General features: G+C 41.4%; 1 protein-coding gene across 9 annotated transcripts in view; it reads right to left on the minus strand.

The window, feature by feature from the left end:
- Positions 1 to 675: 675 nt before the first annotated feature.
- RBFOX1 (RNA binding fox-1 homolog 1) overlaps positions 676 to 25,862 on the minus strand; it is a 2,535,170-nt gene continuing 2,509,983 nt past the window's right edge. For 4 of the 9 annotated variants that reach the window (XM_033235808.1, XM_033235804.1, XM_033235802.1 and 1 more), the window contains 2 exons: positions 2,416 to 2,491; positions 676 to 919 (listed from right to left, as the gene is read on the minus strand). In XM_033235808.1, the coding sequence (XP_033091699.1) occupies positions 797 to 919; positions 2,416 to 2,491 (199 nt within the window). In that variant the 3' untranslated portion in view covers positions 676 to 796. The other 5 variants (XM_033235807.1, XM_033235805.1, XM_033235806.1 and 2 more) reach the window with 2 other exon arrangements.

A 25,862-nucleotide genomic window follows, 5' to 3' on the forward strand; every position in this document is an offset into this window, starting at 1 on the left:
AATGATATCAATAATTTATTATACTGGAAGAAATATAAAAAGAATGTTTGATGACCTAACTAGTGGGTTCTTTTTTTTTCCTCCCTAAATAGCGACTGGTTAAGAAGCTGAATACTGCTGGGTGGAATGGTTTAAAGGGTGGGTTTGCACAGCTTCATTCAACTCAGATGCACAAGTGCTACTAGAAGCACCCCCTTAACAACATAACCTTTGGCTTGAACTGGCAATGAGTAACTTAGAACCATTGATAAATGATTGTTGGTGCAGTGGGTCGTTTAGATTCACCAGTTACAACTTTTTTTTTTGTCTTTCAGCCAAACCCCAGTTCCAATCCCCTAAGCCCCTCCCAACCTCCCCTTTCACAAAATAAAATAATGCAGATGCAGAAAAAAATGACTACTGTAGTCACTTACACTCTTCCCAAACAACTGATAACCCCAGTTAGCTTAATATTCAGCATATATAATTCATTTACATAATATAGCACTCTGGATATGGCCCTAAACCAGTTTTTATTCATATCTAGCATCTGTCTAGATCAACCACAAAAACTCCTACAGCCAGCAACCAAACTACGGAACCTTCAGAAATTAAAGACCCACAATATTAAAATACACAGAACAAAATATCTGAGGTATAAGATAAAAAATGTAATTTTTTTCCTTTTTATTTGTATTTTTTTTTTTTTTTTTTTTTTAGAGTTGCTAAAATGATGTACTACTGCATGTATTGCAATACTCAGGCCTCGGAAAGCTTCCTTTCTCCCCACATTGGAAGGTTTTTATGGTTTTGTCATTTAGTATGGAGCAAAACGGTTGTATCCCCCTCGGTATATACTAGCCTGCAATGAAGAAAGAACGAGACCCACATCATCAGCATGGCTCCTAGTCTTGGCATCAGTCAAAGGTGCAAAAGCATTCTGAAACAAAGCAATTTGAGGGGTGTGTTTTTTACATTTTCCTTTTGCAACATGTGGATCATCAAAAAGACTAATGTGAAAAATAGACACTCAAAACCAACCGAAATGGAGGCACCCGCTACCCATCCCAAGTCATTCTTGGAGAACTAAAAATAGAGCCATTCTTGACCCTCCCCAATAGCTCCTCCTAAAGAAATTGCCTGTAAAACTAAATTCTTTCAGCCCAGTCCTCTTAGCTAAAAGGACTCGTACAAGCTGGACAACTGAAGGATTTTCACTGTCTCTTTTTTTTATTGGACTAGATTAAGCTTCCCCAAGAGAACAGAATAATCTACACTTGAGGTTGAATTAGGACAATTTACTGAGTGTAATTCAACTCGCCAACACATTCCTCAAGTGGACGAGGTGTTGAAGCTGAGTTGTTGAATGCAGAATTGGGATGAAAATCTCAATCTACTTCTTGACTTGGCTCTGCAAGCTGTATGGAGTCTGATCTTGAAAAGGGAAATTGTACAGATGAATTGCTTGATGTAATTAAGCTTGCGCAAAACAATGTTTCCAAATCATGGCTGAATTTCTACGACTGAGCATCAGTGAAGTGTCTGGCCATGGCTTTAATGGCTACAAGGTGGCACTTAACGATTTCCTTTTTCTAAAAGTATTGGCAATTCAAATGAATGCCTACGGGGATTCATTTTTAGGATAAGGACTGATATTCTTGATCCAAGCAGAAAACTGCATGCCAAAGCTTTGTAATGATTGCATATGCTCTCACGTGATGGGCACGTCTTACTGTACTCAAGAGTTTCAGTGCATAGAAGTTTGAACAAGTACAAGCAAGTTCACCCCACCCTTACTCCCATTTTTTTACCCTCCCCCCACCCGCTCCCAAAACAAAAACCCAGACCTGCCCCAAAACAAAAGACAACCCCCAACCCAGCTGATTCCTTCTACTTTCTTATGTACTAGGTACACAAAGTGTGGCCCTCTCTATTTTCTTTCCTGGGCGACTATGACTTTAAACATGAATTGTAATAGGGGAGGAGAGGCAGTCAGATTCTCAGCTGCCTGACAGCAGAGGCCTGGAAGTGTGCAGCTTAGCTCCTCTGAAGTCTGTGCTGGGGCTGGAACCTTGGGGCTATGTGAATGAGCAGCAAGGGAGGAAAAAAGAAAAAAAAAGTTCTGCATTGACACTGCATTCTGTTAGTGATGGATTTAATTATCAAAATGACTAATTATTCCATTAAGGTAAGTGCTCTGCTAGGTGAGACTTGCAAAATTAGAAATATAATAACTTACATGCACTACATTGCCAAGAAATTAAGACATTTATCAAGTTTACTGGGAGGATTAATGTGGCATTTTAGCTGCTGTTAGCACAAGAGACAAATTCAATTAAGGGGAAGTGAGAGGACGGCAACCCGTACTGAGGTCCCAGCTGGGGGAAGGGAAGGGAGGCAGGAAGAAGTTGAGGACAAGGTGAAAGTGGTACTCACCATGGCACCAACGCCGTAGGTGGGGGCTGGAGCAAGTGCGTGGTGGTAGGGGTCGGCAGCATAAACTCGTCCGTAACTGAAAGGAAAACAGAGGTGAAGATTGATCCATAGTATACCATTACAAAACAATAACAATCATAAAATCCAAAATACCAAGACAGTATGGAGGGATCCTACTCATCTTGGAGTAAAAAACAAATTCTACTTTGCCATGTAATATAAGAGTTCATCTGTGCACAATGCATTTTTTTGTGCATTTAACATGGCTGATCATATTGCTATGTTTAACAGATAAATATATATACACACGTACATATATGTAATACATAATTTTCCCTGCCTCCCCGCATAACATTGTTTCTACACTGCTGAAGTCACTACCTTAGAGATTGAGGTAGGCAAGAAAGAAACAACTTGGAGTATTAAGGCCAGCACCCACGGAGGGGGTTTGTTGATTCTCCAGAATGCCTTTTGCCCCTGATTCAGCTGTCACCATTCAAGTGAAATAGGGTGAATAGGAAAGGCTGAAGTGAACCTGTCTGAAGTTAGTGTCCAGCATCTTAGAATGGAAATGAACAAGTGGATTTGAATGGAAGCACCCTTGAAGGGTCTGTGGGACCCCTATTCCCATTCAATCAGACTGATTTGGTTTTGATCCTATGTCTCAGATCTTCAGTCTCATTCATCGATGGCCAGGTTCTGGGAAGGGAGAGGCATTTCAAACAACAAATCTTAATGACATTTAGTCATCTTTGTGTTTTTCTGTCTCTACCATCCTACTCCCTGCCGTGGCTTCTGGTATAGGCTTTAGAATAAAAATGGAGAAGAGATCGAAACCAAATGTACTGAATGCCTACTAAATACCTGGAAGTGTTTTTCTTTTCTTTTTTTTCTTTTTTTTGGAATCAGATGTGGAGTCACTTGCTCAAGGTCACATAACTAGACAGAGCTAATCCTTGAATTTTTTTTTTTTGGTGGAGGGAGGATGGGGGAGACAAAGTCTTGCTGTGTTGCCCAGGCGGGTTCAAAACTCCAGGGTTCAAGTAATCTACCTGCCTCAGCCTCCCAAAATGTTAGGATTACAGGCATGAGCCATTACACCCAGCGTGATCCTTGAATCTCTTAAGGCAACTTGCATGCTTGTTCCACCGTATCCTTTGCCCGTACTTGTTTGCCCTGCCAGATAAATGGTGCTAGAGGTCCATTACTTGAAAGCTGATTCTGGAATAGAGATTCCTGTACAAGCGACTTACCGAAGGAGGGGGGTGTACCCTTAAGAGGAATAGAGGGGCAAGTAGGTCAGAGCAAGGAAAAAAAAAGCAAGGTCTGAGATGAAGAATATCTGCCACCTGATCCTGTGAGTTTCATGCTACAGCTGGTTCCACCTGGAGGCAAGCGGGTTGGCTTTTTTAATGCCCACATACGTTTTAAGCATTAGCTGTGGGCTTTCCTGAGGAGTTAGTGACGCACCACTGAGTTTGATGCACCACTAAGTTAAAGTGGCTTCCTTTGACATGGCACAATTTTCTGGAGAAGGGAGCAGCTATATCTGTTGGTAACCAACATTCACAGCAGCTCAGGATGAATGCATCAGCCACTCAGTGGGATCTACATGGTTTTTTTTTTTGACTCTTTGACTATTTCCTGAATGAAGGAACAAGGCTGAAAGAAATGGCTCTGTCTGCGTTATCAACTTTATACTCATCTCCCATCCCTTAGAGTCCAATTTGCATGTACTTCTTCCCTCTCCTTTCCGGTTTTCCCCCATTTTCATTCCAATCTTTCTCATAGGTGGTAGGTAAGTCACACCAATCCAATACATGCTTGACCTCTCAAACTGTGGAGTCTGGGAAGGTGAAGGAAACGGGATGATGGACCTTCTCGGACTCCAAGTTAGACCCTAGGATGGAATAAAACAATTACACCCCGTTTGCATTGGGGATGTTCCAACTCTTAAGCCCATCTGCCTGTGTCAAAGGGCACTGAGTGTGCAAATAATCTACATGAGGCTTTCACCTTCAACAGGATTCTCCTGATCCTCAAACAGGATGCGTCTCTTCTGAGGCGAATAATGCACTTTCATTTGGCTTAAAGCTATTTCATAAATAGAATATAAACTGCAAAGGCAAACTGAAATCTTGGAGACTTTGTTAACTGATATTATGGCATGGTGTTACTTCAAAACAAATGTGAAAAAAAAGATGCAAATTCAGATATTTCATTTTAAAAATTGGGGAAATGATTTTACTGTGGCAGTAATTTCCTCTTCTGGGGAGACACTATATGGGCGGTTTGAATGTATTTAATAAAAGTGTAGCTCCCACCTTTTACTACTGCATACTTTAATGATAAATTCTATAACACTGGGCATAGTTTCAACCTTTGTGGAAAACCCAAGGTAACAATTTGGCAGTATTCTCTTCCAAGGCAGAAGGAAAATACAGCAGCACTGAACTATTCCTCAGAAATAAGCTGGCTTTTCTCCTCAGGGTGACCTCTACCTTCAGCATCCAATGGTTTTATTATGATTAATAAATTTCATTTCCACAGAGGAAAAGAGACCATGTCAGCTCAAACTGAAAGCAAGGAGGCTCCTTTTCAAATGCTAATTTCTAAACACGCCCTTGTGTGACAGTACAATTTGGACACAAGGTTATTAGGGAAGATGTGGACTTGAGTGCTACGTTTGCAGCAGATATGCCAAGCACGTCAGCAATCTGATACACGCAGAGCTGGCTAAGCACAGCCCGGAGACAGAGCAAAGCAATGCCCAGGACATCCGCAGGAATGATGGGAAGATGTCTTACGGTCGCCATGTTAGGCCATGACCTGCAATATGGTCATCCTCCATACCATGCATACCTGGCCAAAGTGGGCAGTAGTGCAGTCAGATCATAATCTCCATGTCCCCACTTCCCATTCATCAGTAATTTCAGAAGAAATCTTAAATGTGTCCACTTCATGCACACGATGACTAGACTAATATAAACCACTAGTAGTTCATCAAAACCAAGTCAACAGCCTGAAATCTTGTCTGTTCAACTCTTGCTCCTTCAAACCAGCAACTATTTACATGTATCAAATCTCAAGTCCATCTATCTACTTAAATATAAATTTATACACATCTAAATCCTATCACTCCCTGCTTTAAAACCCTTCAATGGTTTTCCATTGATCCTAGAATAAAATCCAAACTTTCACAAGCTGCCTCTGCCCTTCTTTCAGTCTTCATCTTCATTCCCTTGGCCCTTGGTTACTATACTCCAGGCACACAGGATTTTTTTTTTTTTTTTTTTTTTTTTTTTTTTTTTGAGACAGAGTCTTGTTCTGTTGCCCAGGCTGGAGTGCAGTGGTGTGCAGTCTCCACTCACTGCAAGCTCCACCTCCCAGGTTCACACTGTTCTGCCTTCAGCCTCCTGAGTAGCTGGGACAACAGGTACTTGCCACGATGCCTGGCTAATATTTTTTGTATTTTCAATAGAGATGGGGTTTTACCATGTTAGCCAGGATGGTCTCAATCTCCTGACCTCGTGATCCACCTGCCTCAGCCTCCCAAAGTGCTGGGATTACAGGCATGAGCCACGGCACCCAGCCCACACAGGCTTTTTTAATCATTCCTGCACCCATGCAAATCCATTCTCTGCTTAGTCTTGGCACTTGCTCACCCTCCACCTGCCTTTCAGCTTTTACGTTTCAAATCAAATATCTCTTCCCTAGAGAGAGAGAGATGCTTCCTTCTCTGGCTCTCTGCCTTTTTTTTTTTTTTGGAGTCAGAGTCTTGCTCTGTTGCCCAGGCTGAATTGCAGTGGCATGATCTCAGCTCACTCTAGGTTCAAGCAATTCTCCTGCCTCAGCCTCCCTAGTAGCTGGGATTGAAGGTACCCACCACCATGCCTGGCTAATTTTTGTATTTTTTAGTAGAGAACAGTGTTGCACCACGTTGGACAGGCTGGTCTTGAACTCCTAACCTCAAGTGATTTGCCCACCTCGCCTCCCAAAATGCTAGGATTACAGATGTGAGCTACTGCACCCAGCCTGATTGCTCTTTAAGGGCACTTTCCAACTTCATTCCTACCCCTTCATGTCATATAGCAACTCTAACCTTATTTCCACCCCACCTGATCATTTACCTTTCACCCTCCTGGAATGAGAGCTCCATGCAGGCTGGGACAGTGTCTATTTTGTCTACCTTTACATCCCCAGTGTATGGCACAGCCCTTGCCACAGTGCAGGTAGAGAGGGGCAGGCCAGTGGTACCGCAGGAGAGGAGGCAGCAAGACGAAGGAGTAAAGAGGGAAATGGGGCCTGGGAGATACTTATGCCAGTAATTATGATCCCACTAGTAGAATCTATCAGTAGAAAGATTCTGGGTCAGCTGCTCCATGACACATTCAGAACCCTTCAAGACAGAAGAAAAGTTTCTGGGGACTTCCAGAAACAGTGTATAATTTTTTTTCATCGCTTCTGTGAGTTTGCAAAACACTGGCCAAGTTGTCCTAAAACTCATCAAAAGCCTTTGGGGAAAAACTAAACAGATATCATAGAGGACTACTTTCCGGGCTAACTCACCACAGATTGCAACCATCATGAGACCTCATCTTTCTGACCTTCAGGAACAAGTTAAAAGTGGGAAGCAACCCGAGACCTTGCGGATTCAGTACTTGGGGCAAGAAGATCCACGTTTGAGTTCTGCTTTCATGATGTCCTTTCTCTCACGACTTGACAGAGCATGCTCTCTGAGCCTCGTCTTCCTCATTTGTAAAGTAGTAATTTTCTGACTGAGCCCTGCCTAATTCAAGGTGCATTCAAGAAAACCAGGTAGATTTTAAGCCACCTTACAGCTACAGGAGATCATCATGCACGGCTTCTTAGATGGTATTTCACAAACCAATTTCTCCCTCCTTGCCCAGACTTTTGGTCTACAGAGGCAAGTGAAAGATTCTGTTCTAATATAATCACATGCAACTCTACTGATCAAATTACAGATGCTTTTGGAGTCAAGATCTAATTTATGAGTTACAGATGTAGTTTAAATAGATACTTACTTGCATGCACTTAAGGTCGTGTTGGAGCAAAATGAATAAGGATGCAGCCTCTTGAATGGGAATATGAACCCATGTTAAAGTGCTTTATTAACTCTACTGAGACATGTTAGTAAGAAGTACTATGTACATCTAGTTGAAACAAGCTGGATGCTAACGAAATACAGTGGGCCCATGTTGGCACTCCACACAAGGGTTTTAACACAAGTTTCTTATAGGGCCACAGTAAGAACACTAATTTCACTATATTTTACTCCCTATTTTGATGACCGTTTATGCCCTGGGAGCTTTCATTCTTCCATTAGTATCATCTCCCCATGCTTCCCACCCCGGAGATAGCTGGGTGAATCCTGTGGAGCAGAAAGATGAAATCTGTTCAGTTCTCAGATGAAGTTCAAAAGGTAGCAAAGACATCTCAAACAGCCAAATTGCAGCAAGAATGTGCATGGGCTTGTACCGCTCCCAACATAGAGAAGGGGCTGCAGAGTATGCATTCAAAATAGGATGCCTCACCAGGGATCAATGAATGGCCCTGGTCTCTGCAATGCAATTAGGGACTACAGAGCCTCCCTCATTATATCTAGACATAGTCCTAAGTATTTGGGAAAATGAATCCATGCAAGTCACACACTTACCATACACCACACCAACAGGGCACCAACCATGGTTCAATGGTTCTAAAACCATGCTCTTTAGAGAGCCATGGTCTAGCTTAAAGGGATGTTCTTTCACTTTCCTGTATACGGTCAAATGAGATCTGAGCCTCAACAAGGCTCACTGACGAGTTCTGGTGTCTACCCCACTAGGTGGGGTGCTCTGGGGCACCAGGTAAGAAGGGGGACATCAGAAGGTAACCTTCACCCAGGAAGAAGTGATTCTTACCCCACTAAGATATTCATCCCATTTCATTGCCCTCATTTTTAGGGTTTGAGAATTTTTCCAAATAAATGATGTGTTGAAGACAATCCTTTGGTTTGCACTGTTGCTGGTAGCATTATCAATGAGTTGTTGCTTTTCTCCATCTGGAGGAACTGCATCTGGGACACACCAAGCGTTCTGCGTTTGGACAAAATGCTCGGCTTTCAGCAATTCTCAAGGGCTGGAAAGGAGTCACCACCAATATCGGCCAGGAAAAGAAAGAACAAGACCAGAGGGGAGGGCACGTGGCTTCTGAGTTCTGCAGCACTGCCCCAGCTACTGCTTTACTTCCTTCCCTCATCCAACTACAAATCAATCCATTGTCAATCATAAAACGTTATGGGCATTTGTTTTCCAACTCAGCCATCCTATACTCGTGACTAAATGAAAATGCAGCAAAACAGAATAAGATCTCACAGTGCTACTGAAAGAGGCTGAAGGCTTCTGACAAATCCCTTGGCAATTCTGCAACTGCAGACATGTCCCCTCAGCTTGTGGGGATTCTGTGGGGTCAGAATGGAGACAAAAGCTCACTTCAGGGGATAAAGAAATGTAGCCCAGAATATGGACCCTCACAGAAGGTCTTCCAAAAATTCTGAGCTTAGGACACCTCAATATATCTGAAATGATCAGTGTCTTACCTTTGTGCCAATAAATATTTACCAGACAACCAAAGGTCTCCATTTTAAATCCCAGAATCCCACAAATTTCAGGTTTTAAGGTCTGAGCTAATCCCAGTATGCATCCATTTGAGAAGATGTTGGATTGCAATAATGGCCAAGATTTTGGGCTAATCTTCCAGGGAGAGCCATTGAAGGAAAGGATAAGTTATCTCAGTCCACTATGCAGATACATGGAGAGACAACAGGTGCCAACCAGCCCACCTCTGCCCCACAGGAAAATTTGAGAGTTTCCAGAACCTCAGGCCATGCACCCTGGTTTGCTGCAACAGGGAAAAACCCTCCTGAAAGCATGAGGAATAACTCTTTGGAGGTATTGGAAAATTCAGAAAGCAACGGTTTATCTAGGAAATGCTGCTGTTCACTTTCACTCTGCAATAGTCAGCTGAGTTCTGGACTTGATCTGTTGGTCAGTTAGTGAACTTACTGAATGTGTTCGTGAGGGAAACACTCCTGTGGTTACTGCAGACTTCTAGTTTAAATTTGAGCAATGACTTACACATTTAATGACCATGGAGATGACCAAGCCCACTTATCCTCAAAGCTTCTCAAGATACTTACATGGACTAAACCAGTCCCCAAACACCTAGAGGAGCAGTCCCCGGCCTTCTTGGCACCAGGGACCAGTTTTGTGGAAGACAGTTTTTCCACAGACCAGGGAGGTAGGGGAGTAGTTTCAGGAAAAAACTGTTCTACTCCAGATTATCAGGCATTTAGAGTCTCAAAAGCAGAGTGCAACCTAGATGCCTCCCCTGCACAGTTTACAGTAGGGTTTTTGTGCTCCCATGAGAGCAGGTGGAGCTCGGGCAGTAATGTGACTGAGGGGGAGAGGCTGCAAACACACAAGAAGCACTGCTCACCTCCTGCTGTGTGTCCAGTTGGGGACCCCGATCTAGAAAATGACGAAAACTGCAGCAAAATCTCCAAAAATGATACAAGCAGAAGCGGAAGAAATGCTCTAAGATAACAAGGAGTCATCTCTGCTTGGCTCTGATGTATGTGAGTTACACATTGTAGTGATGTACTCATCTTGGAGCAGAGTTTCATTGCTGTTATCTTCCTTACCTTGTCTTTAAAGTGCTTATCTTCAGAAATCACTTAGCACATTTTTCAGCCTCGTGATTTCCCTGCCTCCCCTGAGAAGTAGGACGGAACACCTCTGAGCTCTGTAGACCCTACACGGGAAGCCACAGAATTTGCTTTTGCTCACTGATACCTGTCATACATCATCAGAACTATGCATACAGTGCATACACAATCCAACACTATGACATCTAAAAGACTCAGACCATTTACCCATAGCAAATCAGATCACATCATCCTTTCTCTACCCCACCAATGCTGTTCAAAACCTCTTCATATTCTGAATCCCAACAGCAGATTTGAGGGAAAGCAGAGTAGCAGCTACTCTCGCAGTAAAAGACACAGTAAGTCCCACCTTTTGGTGATGAAATTCTCCTGCCCTAGAATACCTCCTCTAATAAAGGAGCTGGGTAGGCACATTGTCTTTAATGCAGAGCTCAAGGCCATCCTCTCAGAAATTTCATTTCTCCTTTCTCTGTGTCTACTCTTGCTCTACCAAAATCACTAAGAATTGTTACTGTCCTTTGAAATCACCATGGCACCCCAGCTACATTTTACCACACAGGAGGAATAACAAATTGTATCCCTCATGAGATTTTCAATACCCTGCCATGAAGCAGGGTTGAACAGCAGTTGGAGATCCCTCAGTCAGAATATCTAGAGTGAAACCCTTTTACTTCTTGCTAAGTTATCTCAAAGTTCTTCTGAGTTAGTTATGCCATTTATAAATGGAGATGATAATGGTGCATCCTGATTGTACATGGTTATAGCGAGGATGAGAGGAGGGTTATGGTTACCAGTTAGGGACCAAACAAGTGTCAGTTACTAAGATAGAGAGGATTGCAGCTGCTGCCTCTTGTCTATTTTATGTGGGATCACTGAGCTTCCCGGTAAAGCGGGGGGGGGGGGGGGGGGGTACACGTGTCAGAGCTACCCCTGATTTGGGTTGACGATCCAAAGTCTTACGTACTGGCATCTCCCATCCTCAAAGCAAGCAGATCCAAGATTCTCAGACAAAACAAGCAGGGTGAGAAGCAGGGAGGTGCTGGGTCCTGAACTCCAAGGAATTTCCCTCTACAGCACCCACCTGTCACCAGGAGGGAATGTTAAAATACAAGATCAAGACACTGACAATGTTCAGGTTCTCTGTCACAACATTTTAACTCCTTGTGAACATCCCTCACCTCCAAATGACCAGTTCTCGGGGACACACACACTCTTTCAATATTCATTTGAGCAAAATGAAAAATGTGGTTCTAAAATGGGATTGATAGAATTACAATGAAAACCACACATGTGAGGCACATGTCATTTTAAATTTTACAGTAACCACATTTTAAAAAGTGAAAAAAGTGAACTCATTTTTATTTTCTCCAGAATATTCAAACTGTCATCACTACAATGTGTAACTCCATTATGAAATATTTTACATAATTTTAGTACTAAGTTTTGGAAATCCAACATGCATTTTTTTACTTACAACTCATCCTGGTGTGGACTGGCCACATTTCAAGGACTCCACAGCCAGACGTGAACACAACTTTAGCAAGTCCTATTGTGTGCTCTTTTTACCATTGAAACAATGTTGGCTGGGTGTGGTGGGCCTGTGTCTGTACTCCCAGGACTTTGGAAGCCCAAATGGGGGCAGGATGGCTTGAGGCTAGGAGTTTGAGATCAGCCTGGGTAATAGAGCAAGACCACATTTCTTCAAAAAACTAAGATTGCTGGGTGTGTGATAGCACATGCCTGTAGTCCCAGCTATTAGGGAGGGTGAAGTGGGAGGATTGCTTGATCCCAGGAGGTCCAGGCTACAGTAAGCTAAGATCAGGCTATTACACTGAACTCTCCAGCCTGGATGACAGAGACCCTATATCAAAAACAAAAGGTTTGGCCGGGCGCGGTGGCTCACACCTCTAATTCCAGCACTTAGGGAAGCCAAGGCAGGCGGATCACGAGGTCAGGAGATCAAGACCATCCTGGCTAACATGGTGAAACCCCATCTCTACTAAAAGTACAAAAAATTAGCCGGGCATAGTGGCAGGCACCTGTAGTCCCAGCTACTTGGGAGGCTGAGTCGGGAGAATGGCGTCAACCCAGGAGGCAGAGCTTGCAGTGAGACAAGATCACACCAGTGCACTCCAGCCTGGGCGACAATGCAAGACTCCATCTCCATAAAGGTTCCTGATGGATCAGTTAGTGTTTCCCAAGGTGTGAGGTCTTTTCTATTATAATTATCTGGGGGGTAACTTGTTAGAATGCAGATTTCCAGGCTCCCAGTCCAGACCTATGAATCAGAATCTCAGGGCCAGGGGAAGAAGACAAAACAGGCTCTGCTTTTGTAACAAGTTCTCCAGGTGACTTGCATGCATTCCTCTAGAATTTGATAACCACTGTTCGATTTCTAAGAATTCTGCATGGATTCAGCACTTTCCCACTTAGGTTAATTCAGACTATCTAGACATCTTTAATTTTCATAAATTGATTAAACACACGTCATAGGGTATTGTTATTGCATGTAGCAAGCCTGAGACTATGCCTCGTATACAGAAGGTTCTCAATAAGCGGGACTATTTTTCCTAAGTTCCTTTGCTTATACACCCCCTTAGCTCCCTGTACTTATCCTATTATAATTCATATCACACTTTATTGGAAACAGACCAATTAGCCACAAATCAATTTACTGCATGACAACTTTGCTGAATAATCAAATCACTGAAATGCAGGAAAGACGATTAGATGAGACTTGCTGAAGGATCAATTAGAGGAATGGCCAATTTGGAAACTTTTCCTAAATATTAAATATTACCTAAAGTTTTAATGCAGCTGCCAGCGTGTATAGGTTAACAAGTGGGGATAGAAGGGGCTGGTGACACCTCCTTCTACCCCTGAAGTTGTTTCTAATTGGTAACCTGGGTAACAACCTGTCCCACAGAGGACAGTTTCAACAGCCATTGCAGATGTGTTCACTTGGTCAAAGCTTTTTTGCAGACCCCTACCCTTAACCGCACATGGTTATGTCCCATACTCAACAGGAACCGAGATGGAAATGTGTCCCCAGATTTGTTAAGGGAATGCGTGGTGGATCCTGGCATGGTGGAGGGGGCATATCTTCCTGCTAGCAAGTCCCAGCTTCTACCTACCCCCTTTATACATACACACAGACACACACACACTCCCTCACACGCCCTTTGGGAATTTGGGCAGGGGATAGCTGGGAGCTTTCCACTTGGAGTCTGTGTCTAAAACAACTATTTCAACCTGTCTGGTGGTTTTCAGGGACTAGAATATTAATTTTCAGCCACTAACTTTCAGCAAAAAGACGTCTGGTGAATTAACCTAGAACACACTTGGCCTGTTTAACTCTGTCTTCCCTTAATACACAACATGCTTCCTGACCTGACATCTGCTACCTCTATCCCCACAACTACACCAGTACTCCCGGCACACAGAACTAAACATATGCCTGCTGCCTGAAGGGGACAAGCCAAGTTAAATAAACTTCCAGTGGAACAACCACTAGAGAACCATTCGGTGCTCTTTGGTCTCTCCCATATAGTAACAACTTTGTCATCCAACTCATAAATACTAGTTTTGTAAGAGCAAGATTAGCTTACTGGGGAAGGTAGAATTCCATCTGGAGTCAGAAGGTCAAAGTTCCAAGGGCAAAGCAAAAGGAGTGTCTGGACGCAGTGTGACCCAGGGGAAGGGTTTTGGTATCAGATGAACTCCTGTGTGACTGTGGGCAAGCTACTAAATGTTTCTGAATCTGAGTATGTTTTTTTTCACTTTCCAAAATGGGCATAACACCTCATCGAGCTGCCGTGATAAACTATACATGCATGTATGTGTATATACATAGGCATGCATTATACATATCCATGCACGTATGTATATCATACTAGCACACGTAATTTGCTGAATAAATGATGGTTAGTTATGATTACCCCCTGGAGAATTCAGCAAAGCCCCTACAAGGGACTATTACTGCAGGGATAAAGGGTTTGCTTTCCTCAGGGATTAAAGCATTGGTGCTCCCTGGAATTAACTGATAGACCTTTACGACAAGTGGGGGAGTGGACATTTAACAGACTCGACCTTGTACACTTTTAATCTGCCAGCATGTCCTCTTTGTTCTCCCATCAAAACACAGCTTAAAGATGACCACTTCTCACCCACAGCCACCCCACTAACCCAAGCCATTGTCACCCCTCTCTGGACAGCTGTAAGGGCCTCCCCCATCTCCTCTCAGTGCTGTTTCTTCTGTTCTTTGGCAGTTTGTGGTCTCCACAAAGCAGTCTATCGGATGTTTAAACTCAAATTACAACCCTCCCTCTGGTGCCTCCATATCACTCTTAAAATCCCAAATATTTTCTGTGGCCTCCAAGTCCTAACTTGCTCTGACCCCTGGCTACCTCCTAGATGTTACATATAAAACACTCACCTGTACTCATCCATGGGTCATACTGGATGTCTTATTCCTGGACACCTCAAGTATGCCTCAACCACAGGGTCTTTGCACCTGCTATGTTTCATGGGTCTCGCCTTCACTTTATTTAGATCCCTGCTCAAATGTTACTCCCTCAGATAGGCCTTCTGTCATCACTGAGTCTAAAATAGCATCGCACCTTACTTTCCATCTCCTCCCCTGCTTTTTGATTCATTATAGTAAGTTCACAACTTACAATGCATGTGTATTATCTGCTTATTCATATACATGGTTTGGGATCTGTTCTCCAATACAATGAAAGTCTTTGGATGAGGGCTTCTGACTCACTCAATGCTATGTCCCCAGGAGTTGGAACAGTTCCTGACACCCAGCAAGGACTCAAGACATTAATCAACTAAAATGAATTTCTAGTCACTGATCAAAACAAGTAACCTGTTTTTCAGCCTCTGTTCTCATACCAGATTCTTCTTCTACAACTACTACATTCACTAGCCCACCCTGGAAAAGTCCTAATGAATCACAGAGGGAGACTACCTGTCTAAGAAGGGAAAATCATTTTCCCCCTTTTTGCCATCTCTGGCAGAATCCAACTCATCAAAAGTTCTTGACATTACCAAATGAGAAACTACTCAACTGTGCAAGCTGGATGCATTAGGAGGTGTCCTGCCCTGTTAAAAGCCTAGTCCCAAGTGATACCCAAAAGAGCACATGTTCTTTCGGATCAGCCAAACCACAACAAATACCATTGTTGAAACCCCTGGGTAAGAAAATATCCTTGTAAAGATGATAGTCTCATAGATCACAAATGTTAATGAAAAATGCCTATTCTATGTGGCTACAAAAAGCAGACCAGACATGTTAGCGCACTCAACAAAAGACCCATGTAAAAAGGTATCACTATTTGGGAAACTGGAAGAAAAAAAATCCTGAAATGCTGCTGTTCTACTCCTTAATGATTTTCATCTCATGATCTCCACCCTAATCCCCAGACAACTGCCTGTGCTTAGCCCTTCCACCACGGGTATCAATGTGACAATAACATCTCTTTATACGAATTTCAGTTACAACATCCATGAAGCCCCGCACTGAAATGTTAAGCATGTTGATTTTTTTTCTCCATTTAAAAAGAGAGAACTTGCCTTTTGTCAAACTGATATCCAGTAGATAGCAGGATTCAATAAACCTGCTCTAGTAAATGCTTTTATAAGGAGGTGAGACCTCATTTACAGTAGTGCTGTTTAGAATGTGGGTAATGGGCACAGCAGTTTTTCTTTTTTAATTTTATTTATTTTTTAGACAGGCTTGCTCTGTCGCCCAGGCTGGAGTGCAGTAGCACGATCTCTTTCCACTGCAACCTCTGCCTCCCCGGTTCAAGCACTTCTCTGCCTCAGCCTCCTGAGTAGCTGGGATTACAGGCACACCCCACCACACCCGGCTAATTTTTGTATTTTTAGTAGAGATAGGGTTTCACTGTGTTGGCCAGGCTGGTCTTGAACTCCTGACCCTCATGATCCACCCAGCTCAGCCTCCCAAAGCAGGTGTTTCCAGCATGTAGGAGATGCCCTAGAAGGCTTTCATTGAAACCACAAGTTACAATCTTTGCTGACTGAGCAGTTTTGATTTTTCATTTTCACTCTATGAAGAGAGTGAACTTGCTGGGAGATAATCTGACATTTGATTGATACGGGTGTCTGCTGTTTCATGCTTCATTCAAACTTCAGAGTTCAAATGGAACCTTATGAAGCATACAACATATTATTAAAATGGCTATCAAAGGAACAGGGATACCTCTCTCAATCTGAAACGCGATCAATCGCAATTCATCAAGAATTTACTGAGCAGCCATGTAGATTAGGTAGATGGAAACACCATACTCATGCAAACTTTCATTTTCTATTGCCTTTTTTAGAGATACTGAATGTGGATCACTTGCTTACAAGGCAGGGTTTGTTTGTTAAGTCACAGGGCAAAATCAATATCTTTTTCGTGTTTGATCTAAGATGTGCCAAATATAACCTAACATACTGGAACCTGGAACATGCACAAGGGTTAACAGAAGGCAGAAGCTCTACTGCACTTGAGGCAGCTACACATGCCTATGTACATTTTAAATTAACATTATTCCCCACCCATACCTCCCATTCCAAGCAGTCTCCCTCTTCGTTGCATGCTCCATTCCACTAAGGCTCTGAAAATGTTAAACAACGGTTGTATTGCGGGAACATTCCCCTGCCACTCCCAGCAATTCAGTTAACCATTGCATCTAGCATTGGGCATTAGTCAAGTGTTAAGGATGTCGCCACCTCTCTCAGTGAGAAGCAGAGACATGAATTCTGGGGGTTAAGAGGGAAATTGCAGGGCTCATAATCAAAGGGGTTTTATAGAGATAGAGTATACCATTGCTTTAAAATGTCAGCATGCATCATGCATACCTCTTGAACTCACCGGGTAAGACTTTAAACTCGTTATAAAGGCTGAGGCTGACCATATCAGTAAAACTGACCCTGCCTTTTAGAGAACAGAGATGGTTGGGTGCATGTTCCTAGCTCTCTGTGCTTCCTTTCATTCATTTATTCTCACCAAAGGCGGTAAACAGAGAGTAAAACATTGGTACATAAGCCTTTCTTTAGTGCACCATTGATAAGAGGTAACAGATGAGTGTTTATTTGTAAGATTCAGTTTTAATGTATGTGTCTGAAGGTTATGGGATGCTCAGTTATGTAGTGATAAGTTGTAACGTCCTCCCTGGCAGGCTGAAAGCACCACATTGGCAAGACTTCCTAGTGATTGTTTTTGGTCATAGGTTAGGCTTAAACAAAAACAAAAAGAAAAATAAATCTAGTGTTAAGGCACTCACCTATCTTGGGATTTAATTAATTCCATACTAATGAAAGCACAAATTTAACTGTTCTGAACCACATCAAAGAAAAAAGGTGTTATTTTGACGGACATACCATGCAGCTATGCAATTTCCATTTGCCAATGTCCTGGTTTCAAAACCAAAAGACTTGGTCTAAGTTCTGCTACTTGAGAGATGTTTTACAAGAAAAGAAATAGAGGATCTTTGGCTAATAGAATGAAGATCCCCTTCTTATAAGACAGAGATAATGATATTCTCGAATGCCTCTAGCTTTATAGATTCAGTCTTTTACAGCCTCTAATATTCCATAAAGATCCCAAATAATTTACACATCAATCTCTATTAACCCAGACATAATACGTCAAAAAACATGGAAGTCATATGTCTGTGTACCTAATCTCCCTGTTCTGTATTTCACCGTAAGAGCACTGATTATACTGTTAGATTTTCTTGTGGATTCATTCAACATAGTCTTACTTTTCTGGACCATGTATTATTAAAACCAGAAATAAAACATCAAAGTTAGCAAAATGCCTAATGTCTTACATGGCAGAGCCTCAAGGCTTCAGCTGTACTCCAAAGATACAAGAACTTTTTTTTTTTTTAAACTTTCTAGAGTGACCAACTGCAGCATGTGAAGAAGGAAAGAAAAAAAAAAAAAAGGATACTGAGACTTGGATGGATGCATCAAGAAGTAGCAATGTTTGTTACCTGCAGAGGTGTTACAAGAAATTTCATCTGCTGCAACGAAGACGAACTGATTTCTGGAAGAGAAGATAAAATTCACAATACTGCTCGCTCAGGGGGAAATGTGCTCTCTGCCAATTGGTTTGATGTGTACAGATGAGGGGGAGGGAAGGGTGCTGCTTGTGAATGGATGTTGCGAGGAAATGTGCTGATATACCTCAGTTTAGAAAGATCATGAAATAAGCATGCGGGGACCTCGAAGTCATGGTAATGTCAGAATATGGACCACGTACAAGCTGTTGCACCAAATATTAATACTATGTGTTACCAAAACATGCCAGGGTATGTTTCTAAGGCTAAAGCATTTCAAACTGTGCTTATATGAATTTCTATGCTAAAGAGATTACTTTTTAAAATGAGACTACTGATTAGGAAACAGAGTATACTACAGCTAGCTAAAAAAATTACAAAATTCCAGACTTACATTAAAAAAAATTTTAAGTAAAAGTGCTGTCATTTCAGAAGACAATTTTATATGGTGATGTGTTATGGGTAATAATTTCCTCATCAAACCAGGCTTGCTACATAAAGCTAAGATAACTCATCAATTGAAATAAACTCTATCTGTCCAAATTATTTTTAATGATGCAGTATTAAAAAGAATGAAAATAGAAAATGCTATTTTACTTTCAGTAAATCCCAGAAAGATGATAAAACTATCTTAAGACGTTTCCAACTGTGACATTTCCACAATGTAATGTGTTCTAATTCAGGGGTACTACTTATTCCTCTAGAAATAAGATCATCTGTGTCAGGCCAATTATAAAAATGGCACAATGAGGTTGGCTAGGTTCTTTTTTTTTTTTTTTTTTTTTTTTTTGAGGCAGAGTCTCGCTCTGTTGCCCGGACTGGAGTGCAGTGGCCGGATCTCAGCTCACTGCAAGCTCCGCCTCCCGGTTTACGCCATTCTCCTGCCTCAGCCTCCCGAGTAGCTGGGTCTACAGGCGCCCGCCATCTCGCCCGGCTAGTTTTTGTATTTTTAGTAGAGACGGGGTTTCACCGTGTTAGCCAGGAAGGTCTCGATCTCCTGACCTAGCGATCCGCCCGTCTCGGCCTCCCAAAGTGCTGGGATTACAGGCTTGAGCCACCGCGCCCAGCCTGGTTAGGTTCTTAAATGTCTCAACAGCAGCAGTACAGGAGCTCTGGGTTTTCATTGGTTAGATTTTTTACCATGCCTATGGATCATCAAGAACCAAGATAAATGCATTTTTTTTCTTAGTGTGATTCGTTTTGTTCAAATGTTTCAGTGCTTCAAAAGGTATCTAGTGATTGAATATTTGTTAAAACATCTTAAGAAAGTTTTACTGTTGCAAAAGGTACACCGTGGAATATAGAGCTGCCATTTGAATATTCCCTAGAATTTCACATTCAGTTAAATTCCAATCATTTCTACACCAATAAAATATAAACAAATTATACATGCTTTGAGAATAGTAGTTTTAGTACTTCTACATAACAAGTCACAACTAAGTTTATCGCTTAAGACAATAAAAGTTAACGTAAGATTTTGGACTATCTTTTTGTTAGGCTTTTTGAACGCTGTGAGTATCTGGCCCTAGATTCCCTATGTTTTGAGGAGGAATAAAATTTAATATCCCTGAAAACAAAGGAGATATTTTGGTTGAATATTTGACTTACTCACCTTTCGCTTATACAAGGGGCAATAACACGGGAATTCCTAACTACAGGTATGATATTCTGGGGTGCACAAAACAAGTACTTAAATAACCTCTATTTACAGAATGCTCACAAGAAAAATACTACCATAAGCAAGAATGGCGACCTGCTTTATCTACAGAGGCAAGGTCTTCGCACTAGTCATTCACATATCTGTGGCAGGAGAGTGGAGCAGCTCTACCCCATTTGTATTCCCTAATGCTGGATGAGATTGCTAGCTTGTGTTCCCATTCTGCAATTCTCCCTAAGGAACTGTCCAGTGTGCTAGACATGAGGAAAGCCACTTGGAGACAAAACAGATGTAAAATTGTGACTGAACAAACACAGAACTTTTAAAATGGAACCTGCGAGTATGATTAGAAACAGCCCTGTAAGAAACTAGGCTTGGTTTTTTAAAGTGTTTCAGACTTTACTGTAAGATTGTGTCTTTGAAAATATTCTTTTTGACACTATGCACTTAAGCTACCCTTTTTCCTTCCTCCTTTCTTCCTCTCCTACTTTTTCCTTCCTTTTCTCCTTTTCCATTTTCTTTTCTTTACCTTCGTTCTTTCCCTCCTTTCATTTTCCCTTCTTTCTCTCTCCCAATTTTCTGAAAATCTATGTGTATTGATTTTTATTTATTGTTTTATCTATGGTCTTTTTGATCCCTAAGTTTCAGAACTAAAGGGACTACTCCCTTTTGACAACTTGTCCTCTTCAAAAGAGTTGGCTTAGATTACTTTTGACTATGAATTCACATCTATTGCAAGGCACAGAGTTGTCAATAATACTGACATTTAAAAGAACATGCCATGGACTCTGCAGCAATTGCAAAAGGGGTTAATGGCTACCAGTTAAGTATTTTTTTGGATATATCTATTCTGTACTATTTTATTTTTTAATCCACGTAATCCCATTACATCCCAGAAAGGTCACCATAAGGTGTCAGGAAAGTACCTTTCTATAGAGTTTGTTAATTCCACGAATTCAATCTGTGTGATCACTACTTCCCCTGAACTATGCTTTCATCAATTGACAAGTGCAATTAACAGGAAATGTCTATAAAATCAGAGATGGGCTTTGGGTGGCTTACATTGTCAGGACAACAGAAAAATTCTGGTAGAGTTCTAAGGGGAGATTGCATGTTGGTGCTTATATCCACCATGTTATGCCGTTTTATGTACAGCTGTTTCACTTTGAACATTAAGAAATTATTCACTTAGAGGGCCCATAAATGGATCATCTATGACCCTCTGAAGCCACTTGACCCAAATGACCAGAGACACACATCACAGAGACAAATATCTCTGCTATATCCAAACAACTTAAGGAAACATTAAAAGTTCAGAACAATGCAGGTATATTCTGAACAGTGGGCTACCTCTCAGGGAAGACAGAAGGCTGGTACCAGGGTCTGTTTTCTTAGGCAAACCCTAGTGTGCTGTTTTCTCTCAACACAGACCCATGGATTTTAAATTTCAAAATGCACCTGATTTACCACAAACTGGTCTGTTCTTTAGTTGTTGATTTAAAAAACAAGTGTGACTGAGTCATTCTCAACCTTGGCTGCACATTGTAAATAACTGGTGCACTGCTAAACGTTTCTGGTTACCAAGCTACACTTAAGACCAGTTAAATGGTAACCTCTGAAACTAGGTCTCGGGCATCAGCAGTTTTTAAATACTTTCAAGTGATTCTAATGTGCTAATATTCTTCATTTGAAAACCACTTGTGCAGCTGAACGGTAAGAGTGCCAGTGATAGGGCCCACTCCTCAGGGTTCTGCTTTAATTGATCCTGGGGTACGGTCTGAAAAGTAGTTCAGAAAATGCTCTGTAGGTGACTCTAATAGATGGCCACAGCTGAGAAGCAGTGCTATGATGCCAAGTCAGAGGGATTCAAGAGACTCAAAGAAGTGGATTCAAGGGAGTTGAATCACTGAATTTCTTCCAACTTTGCTTTCTATTTTTGCAACTTCTATTTGACCATCATGCTTGCCTCCAGGCCACCCTAGCTACTTAGGTTTTGGACAATGCCACCATTGAAACCTAATAAAGTGTCCAAGAAAAGGGTACTTCCAGTTTCTAGATGCCTTGTAAGAGAGTTGACTTGAAACCTCATCCTGAAAGAGAAACTGCTCTACAGTGGCCATGTCATACTCTTGGTATTTGAGTCCTTCCTTACCTGTTCCTCTTACTGGACCATTTCTTATGGATTTACTCAAGATCATCTTTACTTGAGTTTTTCCACTTTGAGTTCAGCCCCTCATTTTGTCTTTACCCATTCTGTCACCCAAAACTTTACATATTCTACCTCTCCTACTCCAAAATTTCTCAAACTTCCCTGAAGATAAGAATTGCCTAGAATTGCTCATTCAATGTATATATTCCTAGGTTTCAACCCTGACCACCTGAATCAATTTCAAGAGAGAGGTCTGGTAATCTATATACTTAAGAACCCAGGCCTGCATATTGATCCAGCTCCACAGGGCACCCATTCTCACTGTGCTCTAGGTAGCAGGTGCTCCTGTCAGGGAATCACGCCTTCTGCTAATTCTTACCTTGAAATTTGGGCAACCTTGCTGAGAAACCCTGCAAGTTCATTTCCATTTTCATTTCAAAGCTCACCTGTCCCAGGAGGATTGTTTTGAATTGGGAAGGCTTGGTTGGGGGTGGAGAAGAGGAAGGATTATTAATGTATGAAAAATGATGAAATGGCTACATTGAGTTTAAGGGAGAAGACTGTGTTTGTCCTGGCTCATGGGAATGCTGGCTGCAAAATCGACTATACAACACTGATGAGGCACTTATGACTGCAAGTTGCCAAGTGTCATACCCATGTATTCATTACATTGTTCTTATAATCTCTCTTTTTATCCTCCTCTTGTAGACGAGGAAACTGAGGCATGGAAAAGTTACATAATGCGAGCAGCTGTTAAGTGGTAGAGGTCAAACCTGAACACAGTTGGCTTGGCTCAAGACACAAGCTTTCACTATCTAAAGTTCTTGGGAACATTGATGTAGCGGGTATTTAATCAGCAGTGGGGTGTGATGTCTCTGAAGTAACTTAATATTCTGAATCTTCAGTTCCTCTGAGAAATAAAATATTTGAATTCCTCTTTGAGTATAATTGAGAGAATTAAAAACACTCTGCTTTAACAACAACTTGATTCTGAAATGGCATACACCATGGTCTTTCTCTTTTCACTCTTATGTCACTAGGATGACTAACCTTTTAAGATTATTTTTATAGACTATCTACACTCTATCTGCCTCAGCTGGTGGTACATTTAAATTAGTCCTGTGGATTGCCATGTATCGCCCTCATAGCCCACTTTTATTCCTTAGGCTAAATCTCATCTCTTGGCAGTTTTCCTTCTGAAAAATTACCCATGGCTAATTCTTAGAGTCAAATTAAAATAGTAGCCAGCCCACGTTGTTGGAGGGGACATGAGAGGCTAGATACCAAGTCAGAGTAAACTTTTAGTGCAGGTACGTGGAAGGCAAACATTCCCCATATCAAATAATGCTGGTTTAAATTTTACTGATAAAGATTCTGGTTACTTCCCATTCTTTTACTTCTTAATTCTGTTACATTGCTATTGTTACATAGATCTCAGGATCATCGATATCACTTATAACAAGATTCTTCTTATATCCAATGCTATGAATTTTGAATCAATCTCTCTCTCTCTCTCTCTCTCTCTCTCTCTCTCTCTCTCTCTCTCTCTCACACACACACACACACACACACACACACACACACTTACACACACTTACACACACTTACACACACTTACACACACTTACACACACTTTAACTTTCGAAAGATGTCTGCTAGGCAATCCCTACAGCTGAGACGTTGGTCTTCTGGCCTGGTAGATGGCAGCCAAGACGCCCCAAGATAGTAGTGGGACAAAGTGCAATTCTACTTGTAGGTATTGGGATATCTGTTGTTTATAAGGCAGAGGTACTTAACCCTGACTGCTCAGCCAATACTTTGTTTTTTAACAAATATTCAGCTAGGATTTTTTTTTTTAAATAAAATACCAATGACCAGGCCCATACCCCAGACATTTAGGTTCAGCATCTTTTGAGAGTGGTTCCCATGCACAAATATGCCTGAAAAACCCCTGGGGGTGATTATCTGTCAGCCAGCATGGAGAACTCATATCTCACTGTACGAATACCTCTCTGAACATATGTATCTTTCCTCTGCAGGAAACAGTTGTCTTTTGGGTTTAAAGTAAATTGCACTAGTGTTGATTCTAACATTTTATACTTAACATTGTAATTGCTAATTATATATTCTAATAATTGTAGTAATTGTTTTATAATCATGCTTATCAGGATGCTTTTTTTCACATAAAATTAAGGTAGAAATTCACAATCAGTTTATTCTTGTTGTTCATCTTAAAGGTGCTAGATGTGCCATATGGAACTCAGCCACGAGTGTTTTCTGAATATTAAATGTAATATGCAGATATGATGCACCTATTAAAATTCATATTGCCGACCTTACCCAATACTTGACTCACATCATTCAACCCTCAGATTGCAAATGAGGGGCTTGTTACATATCAGACACTGAGCTAACTCTAAGGGGTCTGATGCTATGCTCATAGCCTTTAAATCACTGGAGTATCTTGGACTTGCCTGTCTGGAAGCTCATAATCTACTTTATATTTCAGTTTTATCACCTTCAAAGGGAGGTTGCTGGCAATCAGGATCTTACCTCCTTGGCCCACGTATAATACTAACACTCTACTCCAGAATGGTACAAATCCCATTCAGATTCCTATTTGTTACCCGCCCTGTCACTTTTATTCATATTTTAGTATTATGTCATGTGTACTTCAATACAGTGTGCAAACTATAGAATGAGACAGGGTATACACAGACAAGTAACCAAACAGATGGACTATAGAAAGCTCTCAAAGGTTCTACACCTATCCCATTTTGAAAAGGGGGAACACATGAAAATACACTTAAAAACATTTCATTTAGACACAGTTCCTGTTACTAACATGATATACATAAAGAAGCTTAGAAAGAAGATAAGGTCAGTGAATCTCTCCCCAGTTTGGCTATTCTACCAAAAAATCTGAGTTTTAGAAATTCAAACCCAACTGCATCTCCATTACCTGGAGACGTTGAACAGTTCCCTTTTGTCATTTTAGTTCCTCCTACATTTAACATTTTCCCCAGTTGCCACTGGACTTCTTGTCTAGGCTCAGGTGAAAGAACCAACCGTGAATCTGGAAACCATGCCTTGTTGCATACAAGCTGTATTCCACCAGAAAATTCACTTCACCTTTCTGGGCCTCAGTGTCTTCATTTGGAAAAAGATATAAAAATAGTACATGCCCTTCCTGGACCTTTTGTGCAGGTTGAATGAGAAACATTTTATTGGTAGAAGTCATCTTATTGGTAGAAAAATTGGTTGTTTTTTTTGGCTGTGTAGACTTATAAAGGAAAGTCTATTTCTCTCTCCACCCAAAGATGAGAGCAGGCAATTGGTTTTACAAAAATCCAAAGCAGTGATAGTTGGAAGGCTGGGTTTATCCTGGGAGATTGGGCATGTCTCCTACTAAAGCTAATGCACATGTGGTGGCCTAAGTTTATCCATGAGCAGAAAAGATAATAAATATCCAAGGCACAGGGTGAACAAGAAGGATAGGATATTTGATCTTGTGGTTCCCAATTTCTATTCCCCAACCTATTTTTATATTTCTAGGGTGGAGGTCAAAATTTTATAACAACCAAAAACTATTTAGTAAAAAATTATTCTAACTCAAAACCCGTTTCCACAGGAAACCCCCCCCCTTTTTTTTTTTCTTTTTTCCACTCAAAAACAACACAGTACTCCCACAGTTCGGTAATGCTGCTGCTGCTAGTATCCGGAGTACTAAGCGTCGGGATCTTTTAGAGGGGCTTTGTGTTCACGACAGCAATTCTCACAACCACCCAAAGAAGCAATGGTTATCCATTAATCCCACTTTATAGATGAGGCAG

The sequence above is a fragment of the Trachypithecus francoisi genome, unplaced genomic scaffold, assembly GCF_009764315.1.
Source record: "Trachypithecus francoisi isolate TF-2019V2 unplaced genomic scaffold, Tfra_2.0 Lachesis_group15, whole genome shotgun sequence".
Taxonomy (NCBI): Eukaryota; Metazoa; Chordata; class Mammalia; order Primates; family Cercopithecidae; genus Trachypithecus; species Trachypithecus francoisi.